Source organism: Pinus tabuliformis, chromosome 6 (genome assembly GCF_031772625.1).
Source record: "Pinus tabuliformis cultivar Carrire ecotype Pingquan chromosome 6, CPIR1, whole genome shotgun sequence".
NCBI classification, from domain to species: domain Eukaryota; kingdom Viridiplantae; phylum Streptophyta; class Pinopsida; order Pinales; family Pinaceae; genus Pinus; species Pinus tabuliformis.
Genome location: NC_142292.1, coordinates 407,192,735 through 407,206,412, shown reverse-complemented (window position 1 = coordinate 407,206,412; position 13,678 = coordinate 407,192,735). Strand labels below are relative to the sequence as shown.

The 13,678-nt window shown below is 37.7% G+C and overlaps 1 protein-coding gene across 2 annotated transcripts in view; it reads right to left on the bottom strand.

The window, feature by feature from the left end:
* Nucleotides 1-13,678, bottom strand: part of LOC149259032 (Prolyl oligopeptidase family protein) — a 369,520-nt gene that overhangs the window by 227,351 nt on the left and 128,491 nt on the right. For both annotated transcript variants that reach the window (XM_089417209.1, XM_089417216.1), the window contains exon 6: nt 5,746-5,880. In XM_089417209.1, coding sequence (XP_089273335.1) covers nt 5,746-5,880 — 135 coding nt within the window. The remainder of the gene's footprint in view (nt 1-5,745; nt 5,881-13,678) is intronic.

The following is a 13,678-nucleotide window of genomic DNA, read 5'->3' as shown; positions in this document are numbered from 1 at the left end:
TTCCACGAAATTGTTTGTGTGATTTATTATGGTAATATACATCGACTCTAGACACTAAGATGTGTTAGGGGCTCAACCTTCAAACCATCATCCGTCTTTAGGGTAAAAAGTGAGTGAAAAAACCCAGAAAATTATCCGCATCTGAAAAAAAGGATAATGAACTAGATAAAAAAACACTCCAAGGTGTACTCGTTTGTTGATCGAGTCACAACATCCTAGGCATGTTACAGACTCAAAACCCATCATTACTAGTATCACTTATTACAATTCCCCGCAGGGTGTGGAATCTGGGTACAAGAAAGATGATGAGAAAATAGAAGTAGAGTTAAAAAAACTCTATTGATTGATAGTATCTTATGGTACAAGTGTCCTCTGGATCATCCTTGGGCATGGAGTCTTTCACATAATTATCAGGTGTCATTCCAGTGGTCAACAGGTAGTTAAGGTAAACTTGACTTGGATAGGAGCAGTATTGATGCAAGATGGTCATTCAATAGCCTTCGAAAGCAGGAAGCTCAATAAGTGAGAACGTCTTAAGTCTACATACAACAAAGAAAAGCTCGCTATTATGCATGCACTAGCCAAGTGGAGGCAATATCTTTTGGGAAGTAAGTTCTCCATACGAACAGACCATAACAGTCTCCAGTGCCTCTTCCAACAAAAAACGCTCTCTGAAGAACAACAAAAGTGGATTGAAAAAATTGTTTCTTTTGACATGGACATATTACATAAAAGGGGAAAGGACAATGTAGTGGCAAATTCTCTCTAGAAAAGATTAAGAAACATCATTGTTTGCAGTCTCAGCTATAATCCCAAAATGGCTTAATGAAATCCGAAGTGAGTATGCAAAGGATCCAGAAACAAGTGTTATAATCAATAAGCCCCCTCAGAATTCAAAATTTGAATGGAAAAACGATATTTTGTGGTACAAGGGAAGGATTTACCTGAGTCCAAAATCCAAATTTAAATTCAAGGTTCTCAAAGAGTCACATGATTCACCATCATCCAGACATGCAGGTTTTTTTTAAACCTATTATAATGCACGTCAATCATTTCTTTGGAAGGGTATGAATAACAATATTCAAAAATATGTAGCAAAATGTGATCAATGTCAGCAAAATAAAAGTGAGAACATTATGACCCCAGGTCTACTCCACTCCTTAAATATCCCAAACCAAAAATGGGAAGAAATTTCAATGGATTTTATTTTAAGATTACCCATGTCAAACTAGAAAGATAAAATTATTGTAGTAGTAGACAAACTCACAAAGTATGCGCACTTCATAGGAATGAAGAAATAAGATTTAGTAAAAGAGATAATTGAGATATTTTGCAAGAATGTCTACAAATTACATGGATTTCCTAAAGTCATTGTTAGTGATAGAGATACCAAGTTTAAAGGGAATTTTTGGAAGGAGCTTTTCAAACATATTGGAACATACCTCAACATGAGTTTTGCATATCATCCTCAAACAAACAGTCAGACAAAAACTTTCAATAAGTGCTTAGAAGCTTACCTTCATTGTTATGCAATAAACAAACAAAATAAGTGGGCTCAATGGTTACATCTCGCTGAATGGTGGTACAATTCAACTTATCACACTTCTGCAAAGATGACCCCATTTCAAGTTTTGTACGGATATGAACCTCCTAAATGGAAGGACTTGGCCATTTCCGAGACAAAAGTTCCAGCAGTTAAGGAGAAATTAGAAGAAACCCAAAAAGTCTTTCAAACATTAAAAGAAAATCTAAGTATTGCAAGAAATTGCATGAAGCAGCAGGCCGACCGACACAGAACAGAGAGAGAATTTGAAGTTGGAGAATGGGTATTTGTTAAACTTCAGCCTTACAAGCAATTATCCCTAAAGAAAAAAGGAAAAAACAAATTGGCACCAAAGTTTTATGGACCATATCAGATTAACAAAAAGATCAGCCAAGTAGCGTACAGCTTAAGCCTTTCAGATAATAGTCGAGTTCACAACGTTTTCCATGTATCTTGTCTTAAAAAGGCATTGGGCAAACACCAATCAACACAGACAACGCTTTCGATATTAGATGATGAAGGAAAGTTCATCTTAGAACCAGAAGGAATTGTTACCACCAGGGAAAGGAAGTTGCAATCTTGAGTAATTACAGAATACCTAATCAAGTGGAAGAACCTACCAAAAGAAGAAACTTCTTGGGAGACAGAAACATTTCGTCAACAACACCCATCGTACGCATGCTTTGAGGACAAAACATTCTTTTGAGAGGGAGGCATTATTATGTATAAAATTATTCTAATCTAATTAACTTTGTTTTTAGACTAAGAGACACAATCAAAGATCATGTTCCTCATATAATGGCTCTTGGGCTATATTTAATCCTGAGCCCTCATTCCTTGTTATCATCCTTCAAGTAATCAATCATTCAATATATATATATATATATATATATATATATATATATATATATATATATATATATATCTGTTTCTGAGATTTAATGCTCCAACATGTGATGCTTATGTACTTGTGAATGCATTTATTTTGAAGCACGTGATGGCTTATCTCGTTAATGGTGGGTTGTAAATTGGTTTAACTTATACTAACTCCTAGAACTTGCTTCGCAAAACACTAATCAAGCCTCAATTTTATCCTTTAGGGACTACCCCCATTGGCTTCGCTAGGAGTTAGCCTAGACGAAGGAGGTGGGAATTGAGTGAAAAGCCCTAATTTTTACAATTTAACGAGAGAAATTAAAACTAACAATTCACAAAAACCCTACTTCTAGGATTTAAATAGAGAACTCAAATTTAATTCAAACAAGCCCTAATTTGCATTTTAATCAGAAATTAATTTTTTTCCCTAAATTTATGAATTAACTAGACAATCTTAAATTTTAACAAATCATTTGCAAGTACTTACCTGAAAATTTCATTTGGAGGTGTTCCTAGTCTGTTGTTACTCCCACTCCTGCAAACAAACCGACCCTTTTCCTCCCACCCTATCTAGGATCAACCTATTCACTTCCTAGATCTAGAAGACCTCAAAATGAAAGTCTTCTAGCCCCCGTGCTCAAAACCCCAAGAACAATTGCTTAAGACTCTGTGTTTCTCTCCCCAGTCTCTGCTTCTCCCATAGTCAGAAATAGAACCCCTCCTTTCGTGCTCTTTCGTCTCTATATATCCACTCCTTGGCAGTCACCACTTACTCTACTAGTTGATTTTGTCGCTCTCTTTCATAGTGACACCTTCAATCTTCTTGTAACGTGTGATCACATTCGCTTAAGGTATTAGTATTCATTTTTATACAAATGCCTTTGGTCCATACTATGTACTATATTTTGATTTAATTTATTATTTGACAATTTATTAATATAATTTATTTTTTATATATTCTGGAATATATAAATATATAACCATATTTATAATTGACTTTAAATTTTACATTTATTTTTATAACCATATTTACTTTATACTTTAAATTTATATCATTGAGATTACTTAGGGTATTGCTTATTAATTATGACGCACTAAGCAATATGTGTGGTGATGGGTAAGGGTGTAACTTCTATTTGAAGGAGTGTCGTGATATTGAACATTTATAGTCAATTTAGAATGTATACTAGTGCAGTGCATGCGATACATGCATGTGTAGCTATCATATGCATGCTAATATTATTGTGCTCCCTATTAGAGATGGGTCATTACATTGGGTGACAGCCCCAACTTGCAACTTGCCACCAAAGCCACACCAAGTGGAGTTAGAGACTTTCTCCGCGATAATCTCAAGTGTGGATTTAGGGGACAACACATTGTTAGCTCAATACTCCTCCACACATCTAATACCATGCTCCAACCTATCAACTTCCTAATGAAACCCAATACCAATCCCTAATATCCATAATTTAGATAAAACAAATCCCCCGATATCTCTAAACCCATTATTGAACCCTTTGTTTCTAAACTCAATTCTACACTCTTGAAATAGAAGTACAAATGTTATCCATGACATATACAATTAAGAATACTTGTAAATAAAAAAAACCATATGGGAAAATTCACACTTATAAAGAACCACTACTCTTTTTACTCATTTGCAGCTAGAATATCAATCTCGTTGGAATAAAGTACGCAATAGTAATTAAAATCTTAGATTTTTCTACAAGCATCTTGGAATCTAAATGACCACCTAATTTATCAAAGACTTCCCCAAGCATGCTTTTGGAATAAACACTAGACTTCTCCCCTTATCCAAAATATGAACAAATTTTGGGAATTTACCAGTGTTCCACGGGGACTCGCCCCCTCCCCTAGGGGTCTAGTTTCCTCGCTCCCTCGCGCTCCGGGGACTTGGGGACGAGTAGGGGACGTTTCCCCACGCTCCCAAAATGGAAGAAACTCGGGGGGGCGTGCCAGGGAAACGTTTCCCTTCCCTGAGGGGACGTTTCCCCACGCTCCCAAAAAAATGGCCTTGCTTATAGTTTATGATTTAATAGACCTAAAGTGGTACAAAGCTACTCATGTTCTATATGGGGATAACGTCTTGTGCTGCCTTTTGGTTTCAACAAGCGTTATTTTAGAGGGTCAGTATCATGGAAATTTGCTGGACCATATAGCATGTACATGAATTTTCCCTTTTAAAACTTCTCATTTTTTTCTCAAGTGATGGCTGGATTACAGTGGGGAGATAACTGGAGTGACAGGCAAAGAATATGAGACATTCAGTTTGTGTTTTTAATTTGCATGACATTTGACATACAAACTATGGAAGCAGCACCTATGTCATGTGGGAAATAATTGGGTGGACTATAGACTAACATGCGTTTACTACAAGCATGAAAAAATACTATGGGCAACAAGAAATCTCAGGAACTGTCGTTATATATGAATTTATACAGTTACAAAATTTACATAGAGCACGGTGGCTCAGCTTGAATTCTCAGGTCTGAAAATTATTTTCACCCCTGAAATACACTGCTAGTTTGAAGTTTGAACTGCATGGCATTGCTCTAATAAGGTAGACAAATTATCCATGCCATCGTTGGTCACCCAAGTTGGTTCGCAGATGGTCATCCTGCAGTCAATGTCATTTGATAGTAAACTGTCAGAAACTCTTTCATGTGATCTTTTCATCTCTCCTGGAACTAAAACTCTTCTTTCAGCATATGGTGTACTGTCTATATTATATATAATATAACAAACTTTCTAGCTGTTGGATCCAATACAGCTGGACAACCCATTGTAGTTGCCCCTTCTACTGCCAATGCAGTGTTCCTGATCTGTTCATTTACCTTTTCACAGAATTCAGTGGCTACCTTATCAAGCTGAAGCTCTCCCTCTGTCTGACCAAAATCTAAATTAGAATTTGACCAAGCTGAATTAGAATTTTAAATTTATTATTTTATATGATATTATAAATTTGGATAATGTCAAATGATATTCATATCAATGATCATGCTTTGCAGCTTTTCAATTCAACCAAATTGTCATAGTGGACTCAATTAATAAATTATATCTTATATTTATAAATTTTTAAGACCCTGACGCTCCCCCACGTTTCCTAAAAAATGGTAGGGAGCTTTTGCATAGGCCGCTCCCGCGCCCCCTCGCTCCCTCACCCCCTCGTCTCGGAACCTTGGTGGAACATTGGAATTTACTGGGCCCAACAATTAAAAGAAAGACATAATTGTGAAATCTTGCAAGATCTCCTTAGTGATAAGTTCTACACACACACTTATGTTAGTAGCAGATTTAAGACATACCTTCGAGTCAATTTGTAGAGGCATAGGCAATGAACAAATTACTGGAATTCCTCGCTTATGAAGAACTAATACCAAGTGCTTATCAAACATATCCATATCCTCAATTGTGATGTCTCCAGTTACCTGGACCACATTCTACACAAAAAACACCAAATCAAATTCATAATCAATGGATTTGTCAAACTGATTTCACACAATGAAATCCACTTCACAACTAATTCTAAAGTTGTTCAAATTTCATCATTTTAAAAACAATACTCAACTAATTGAAGCAAAGGAAAATTAAAAACAAAAATAGATAAACATTATTATATTCTGAGAAACTGCTATTTTTAGCCATTTGCATTTTTCCAGTAGCTAAACATCCAGAGCCCACAAGTCAAAGACTTTCACAAATTATTGGTTCTCACAGACTCACGATGTTGATGAGCCTTTTTCAGGCAATGTGCATGCAGTTTCATGGCACTCGTTATTTTTCAAGGCTTGCATTTTGTGCCTGAGCACATATTTGGATTCCTTGTAAAAAACAGAGTGCACTGAGACTTCTTTTGCCTGCATACAAGATGATCAACCTTTCCTGCTTTTTTTCTTTTTTTCTTTTATGGAATTAGGCTGATGTCACAATAATTGAACAATATTTCCTGCTTTTTCCTTTTTGTGTTTTGAGGAAGACTGCTTTTTGGGTATGTCTATGATTAGCAGTTCCTATGTATGGTAGGGAAAGGGATGTTATGGTTCCAAGCATGTAGTGGTGGGTGGTCTCTTAGTTTGAATGGATGAAGGAGTGATGAGTCAAGACTCAAGATCAGTCTTGTGCAGGTGGATTGCCTCCTAAGGTGGCATGTGGTTGTCTATTGGAGGATGTCCATTTGGCATAGGAAGTCTAAGTTTGGCTAAAGTCAGAAACCTAAATCGAGTCTGTATTTAGTGGTCATGTTTACTTAGTACTTTTCAAAAATACTAATTTGCCTTGCAATTTGGTCTAGACAAAAAGCCCTAAGTGATTTCTAATTGTACCAAACCAAAAAGGCCATAAAAGCAAGATTCTTGTTTCTAAAATAGTCAAGCAGGAAAAGAATTGTTGACTGCCTGTGTATAGTTAGTAGCTTTATCCTGTCAAGCAAGGAAAGCAGAAAAGGGGTTTACTATTGACTCAAATTAAACATCTAAGTCGACCTCCTTCATCATAATTAGTGCACGCTGAGGTAAGGGAGAGTTTCAAGGGAGGTGGCATTTATTTTGTGAAGAAACATAAACAGGAATTCCAGGAAAAGTATTGCATAGAATCTGCGTTTAAAGTGCCGTTAAGTGGCATATTTAATGACGGAAGAAAGTGCATAAATACTTGGAAAGAGGGTCATGTCGACTTCATTTTAAATTGGTAGCCAGGAAATAACTGTTGTATTTGTATTTTGTGCTGAGTCTGCTTGAGCAGGTCACTTTAAAAATCTTTTTCTGTAATTAAAAGCACCCATACAGTTAGCCACTGCTGAACTAAATTGCAAAATCATTTGATTTTTTCAGCCTTCAAGTGAAAGGTTCTTAATTGTAATGATTGGAGGTTTGTCCTTGGAAATTACTGACTAGCATCAACAGCTCTGTATTGGCAACAAATCCTACTCAAGGACCAAAACAGTAGGAAAGGTCAACAGCCCAGTGTTGTATTGGCAAAGAGTTGGCAGCGGCCAGCAGCTAAGCTTTAGAAGATCAGAATTGGATAAAAGGCAGTTGATTTAGCCAAGAAAACAGCAAGAAAAGTAATCTTAAACAGCATATAAAGCTCCCCTAGACAGCAAATTAATGCAGAGTGAATTGCATCCAGAGCTTTGAGGTTTTCAAGTGTTTTATTTACTTTTCCCATCACTAAGTGTGATTTGGTTTGGAGGGGATGAGGAATCTCTATACACAGATTTGAGAGGCAATCTTATGGTTAAAGAGTATTCCTTTAGAGCAGACTGTAACACCAGACAACTTCTTCCTCTTTCATCCTCCAGTCCTTAGACCACTACCTCCACAGTCCACTGCAAGAAAGGAGATCGATGGAAACCTGTCATTTATGTTGATGTTTGTAGCTCGAGCAAGTACTTCGGCACAGACCTAAGTGTCTAGGCATGCAAGAAGTCACCTAATAACACTTGAACCTTATCAAACCAGTAAGTGATTAAAGTAATTTCTTTTATAAGAGAAAAGTGAGTTAATCTAATCTAATGGAAAGGTTATTTGCATTACGATATTAGATGAATTTCAACCATCATACTCAAGTGATGCAAGATCTAATCTCAACACTGAATCACTTTGGAGATTAGGGTTGTGGATTCAGTCATAATTCTAGCTCATAAAAGAAGTGTTGGGCCAAGGGAGAAGACACAACACACAGGGCCACAAGGCTTTGAGAGAGGCATCTCAATGTTGGGTAGAAAAGGACCTATTCACATGTGCCAGGTCTGAGGAAGCTGCAAAGGGGACAGTAAGGACATCCATATCAGCCAAGTCTAGGGATTGATCAGTTGTATCAGATCCAAATTCTTCTATGTATTTGCCTTAGTTTGGGCCTTTTTCCTAGTAAGGGAGCCCAAGTAGGCTCTAATTAATTAAATAAAAAACTATTGATTAAGCAAAATATTTGTGTGTATCTATGTGTGGGATTGGATAAGTTTTATTACTTCTGTTGAAGATTTGTTTATGTTAAGATTCCAGTCATGCTTTGATACAGCAGATCAATATACAAATCTGTTAGGAATTAATTACCAGGTATTGGGTTCAGACTTTGACATGGTATCAAAGTGTAAACTCTGAAAACCAATCTTGAAATTGTGCACAGAAGCCAGATTCATACAGGCATTGCTGAGGGGGCAGGTTCGACCAGTGACCATACTAGCAGCAGGATTTATTTTGCAAGCACGAGAACATATGGATTAAGTCCATACACTGTGCAGGGGGAAAAGAAAAAAACATTTCGTAAATTTAATTGAAGAAAAAATAGGTGTACAGACTGAAGTTTAATTTTTAAAAATAATAAAAAATAAAATAGGGTACAGGTCAGCAACTCTGACAGCCGCTGGCATAAGGGGCTGATAGGGGCTGTCAGACCTGGTTGTGGGCCGCAATTGAGAGACGGAGGTGGCAGAGATGTGAGCAGGTGTTGAGCACACAAGGAGGCAGGCAGAGCAAAGCTGCCACAGCTGACCAGCCACCAGGAGAGTCAAAACAGGGGCCCATGAAGGATCAGTCAAAGATGTCAAGTGCGTAGGGGGTCCACATGGTAAACGGGCCACGAGTCTGAGTGTCGAGGAAGAGTGACCGCCGGCAGCAGCCAACAGATCTATCAGCACAGTCATGACAGTCACCGCAGGCGCTAGAGCCATACGCAACCGCCAGCAACGATAAATGGCACGCAATGCAAAGGAAGCATGCGAGGTGTGTGAGGATAGCCACAGGGGCAAAGGGTGTGTTGTGCAAGGTTCTGTCAGCATGGGGGGTAGAGCAAAGCTAATTGTCAAAGCAGTGACAGCGTCAACAATCAAGGAGTGTAATCTAATCAGCTCATGAATAAGCTGCTTGGAGCAAGGAAAGCCAGCTACCAAAGATAGCAGTTGCATGGTGTCGATTCTCGAACCAAGAGGCCCGCAAAGCCAACGTGCAAGAATTATAGCCAAATGGTGCAGAAGCAGACCTGTCGTACAATTCAAGTAGCAACGTGGCGGTCAGGAAAATGCCAACAGTGCAGCCAGCAAGATTGGCGGAGATCCTTTCAAAGGAAGAGAGGGAGATTATAACAGTTGAGGGTTTGGCAATGAATGAATTTCGTGGATGCCTAAAAGAATAAGCAGATTTTCTTAAGTTAAGTGTGTTTGACGAGGCTTAGCAAATATCTTTGACAAGATCTCCTGAGATGACTGCAATGGAACTTCGGTTTAAAGACAGGCTAGATGAGGCCTCAAATTTCCTGCCTTGTAAGACTAGGGTCACCTTGGCTCTCAAGGAAAATGATCTCTAGAAGATTGTTGAGAAGAAGTTCCCATAGCCAACGAATGCCTAGGAGAAGCCACTCTAGCAAAGAGGGAGATAAAGGCACAAAGAGTACTCTTGGATGCAGTGAATGACCATTTGATCCCTCACTTGTCCGAGAAGAAGTCATCCAAGGAGATGTTCGATACTTTGGTGGTTCTATATTAGAGCAAGACCATCAATAGGAAAATGGTGTTGAGGGATATGATTTGGTCTATGCAGATGACCAAATCTGACTTAGTGACAAGTTACTTGAAGAAGATCACTCAAATCTGTGATCTACTTGCAACAATGGGGAAAATGGTGGATGATTTAGAGTGTGGCGCTGAATAGATTTCCAAAGCCGTGGGATCTATGTGTCAAAAGGAATCTGTGCTTGGGAGAATCAACCCACATTTGATAGGCTATGGGATGACTACATCTCAGAGGAGATGAGGAAGCAGTCAAAGGCCAAAGCCAACAAGCAGGAAGGTGACAATGACCTAGCTCTTATTGGTAAAACAATGAAGACAAGGGGAAAGGTTTGAGTGGGAGTGAGGAGTCAGCATCATAGCTAAAGGGGAAGGACTTGACTCAATTCAAGTGTTTTGCATGTCATAAGACAAGACACTATGCATCACAATTTCCATAGAGGAAGAAGGACAAAAAGGATACATGGTCGATTGTAGCTACATCAGCAAAAGCTTAAGTTGAAGAGTTTTCCAAGAAGTTTGAGATGGAATTTACACTTGTTTCCTACCTTTCCTCAAGCACCATACCAATTGGTGTGTGGCTATTGGATAGTGGAGCCACAAGTCGTATGTCAGGAGCACCAGAGTTGTTTAACATCCTGACAGAGTGAGACGCAGAGATGCATGTGGAGTGTGGTGTTGATACCAAACATGTGGTGAAGGTAGTTGGGAAACTGTTATTCAAACTTGAGTCAGACGTGTTGAAGTGAAGGATGTGTTATGGTTGCAAGAACTCAAGAGAAGTTTTCTCTAGATCTCTATGATAGAGAAGAAAGGTTTTGTTGTAGCATTCTAGGATGGACAAGCACTGATCAAATCCATGGGATCTAAGTCTAACAATGGCCACATCATTGGAGTTCGAGAGGGAAACCTATATAGGCTAAAGGGCCAACCTATACAAACAAGTAACAGGACAATGACTAAGAATAAGAAGCAGCAAGCTCCCAAGGTTGAGCAAAGTAGAGGGAGTCTGCCTTCAGGATCAGGTAGGAATTACGATATTACCAATCAGTAGATCCTTCCAATTCTATCAAGAAGGTCTTGGTATGAGATGACTTTACAAGATACTTAGGAGTAAGAGACTTCTAGGAAGATTCTAAACCAAGTGTTAGGGAAGGCTTCCAGTTCAGAGGGAGTAACCATGGTAGTGAATGCAGTGCAGGACAGTGTTCCAAGGTCGAAGACCCAAGTGGTAGAAGTACCTCCCTCGCTGAAAGGGAGTGTTGATCTTTGTAGCTCAAGCAAGTACTTCTACAGAGGCCTAAGTGTTTCAACACGCAAGATGTAACCTAATAGCCCTTGAATCTTGGCAAATTACTCTGGTAATTAAAGTCCTTTCTATTAAAAGAGAAAAGTGAGTTCATCTAATCTAATACAAAGGTTATTTGCATTAATGGATTAGATGAATCTCAACCATCCATCTCAAATGAGACGAGATATAATCTCAACCATCAATCACTTTGGAGATTAGGGTTGTGGATTTGATCATAACTGAAGCTTATAAATGAAGGGCTAGGCCAAGCGAGAAGACACAACATATGGGGGCACAAGGCATTGAGAGAGGCATCATAGTGGTGGGTAGAGAAAGACTTCTACTCAAGTGTTCCAAGTCTGAAGAAGGTGCAAAGGAGGCAGCAAGTAGATTCAAATCAACCAAGTCTAGGGCTTAATTAGCTGGATCAAATCCAAATTATTGTATGTTTTATACTCAATTTCGACCATTTTCCCAATAAGGGAACCCAAGTAGGTTTCGATTAACTAAATGAAGAATTGTTGATTGGGCATAAAATTTGTGTCTATGTGCAAGATTGGTTAATTTTTATTGCTTTCGTTGAATGTTTGTTTATGTTAAGATCCTAGATGTGCTTTGATTCAATAAATGAGTATATAAATCTGCTAGGAATTGATTTCTAGGTACTATGTTCAGAATTTAACAATTTGTGATCCACTATGATGCAATTAATCTCTTGGGTAACATGTGATCAGGTCCAATTATGCTTCGTTCAAGCACCTAGAATTGCGTTAGTTGTTATTGCTTAAATTGTTTAGCAATGTTATGTTATTTATGGTGCACTTACTTTGAATTTTCTTCACCTAATGCACATGTTCACTTCACTTGTTTCCATTACTTTGTTGTCACAACTAATTTTTTGCATATGATCTCAACCACTCTTATTTTTTTTTAAGTTCATGCTTGTCTTTAATTGTTTATTGGCAGCTCAAGACAAGATAAGATAAGATAAAAGTACCAATGTCCAACAAATGACCACAAAAGTAGGTCAATGGGACTATACTAGGTACAATGATGTCAATACAAAGCAGAAGCGCTAAAGTGGCTCCTATATAAGACAAAAATCAAGAAATGAAAGAGCATTCTAATCTAAAAACCTAGAATGTCAACTCCAAAAAGGGTCAAGCCTCCAATTCTTCCAATGAGTGTCTCACTTCCGTAATTTCTCCATTCTCCTTTCTCCCCTCAGCCCTCCCTTTTCTTCACCCCTTAGATTTGGTTATAATGGGAAGCTTTCTTCCCTCCAAAGAAACCCCCACCACCTCTCCATAAAAATATATATATTTTAATGTTCAAGTCAGTCATAAGTTTTTTGAATTGAATGAATTTATTGTTTTTGAGTAGGTTAATTTCCCTTAGTATTAAATATATATATATATATATATAAACATTAAATGGATTGAATTATTACTTAAGTCGATGACTCAAGTCTTTTCCGTAATTACCTTTTGGAGTTAAATATATGTAACTATTAAATGGGTTTATTAATTAATAAATGTTTAATCTTGTCTAATTGTCATAATAATTTATTATTTTAATTACATTTTATTAATGAATCTTAACCTAATACATTGATTACATCCTTTGATAATTCGATATTTCATTAATACTTTCAATAATTAATTCATTTATCCTACTCTTAGACATTCTATATAATTAAATAGTTTGTATACTAGTGCAAACGCATGCGTATGTAGCCATCATACGCATGCCTCGTATGCATGCTAATAATCATATTTTGCTCGTAATTTGAGAAGGGTCATTACGTACACCCTTCCTTTAGAAAACTTTGTCCCGAAGTTAAAGTTTATATAGTATATTAGTAATTATTTTAGAGCTTTAGTATAATTATATAAGGATTGTATTCCGTGATTGAATTCTTGTTTAGTGTGAGGACACTATCAAATTTGTGTTTTGAACGTTTATAGGTTTACAACTTTAATAGTCAAGCCCTGCTCCATTTGAGCTCCAAAGCTATTCTAGAATCATCTATCATCCCCAATTTCTTCCACTCCCCATCATATTCGTCCTCTACTAGAATATGCCATGGTGTCAGCGATATTGACTTAACCATTCACAAACCTCAAGGTTGACGATGTCAACTATATCAACCTAATTTCCCAATAGGCATCCAGCGGTCATCATCAACCTCAAGGTTGACGATGTCGACTATATCAACCTAATTTCCTAGTAGACATCCAGTGGTCATCATCACACATCTAGGGGAGCATGACTTGCACAAACCTCCCATGATTCCAGGTTTTAGAGGATAAACAGTGGGCAACACCTCCACCCCTCCTAGTAGGACCAAGGTCAACACCCTATCATGGAATCTCATTGAGCTTCAATTTTTTTTAGAGATTTGTTATCACGTGGTTGGTTTGGATAACAATATCATTTGCAA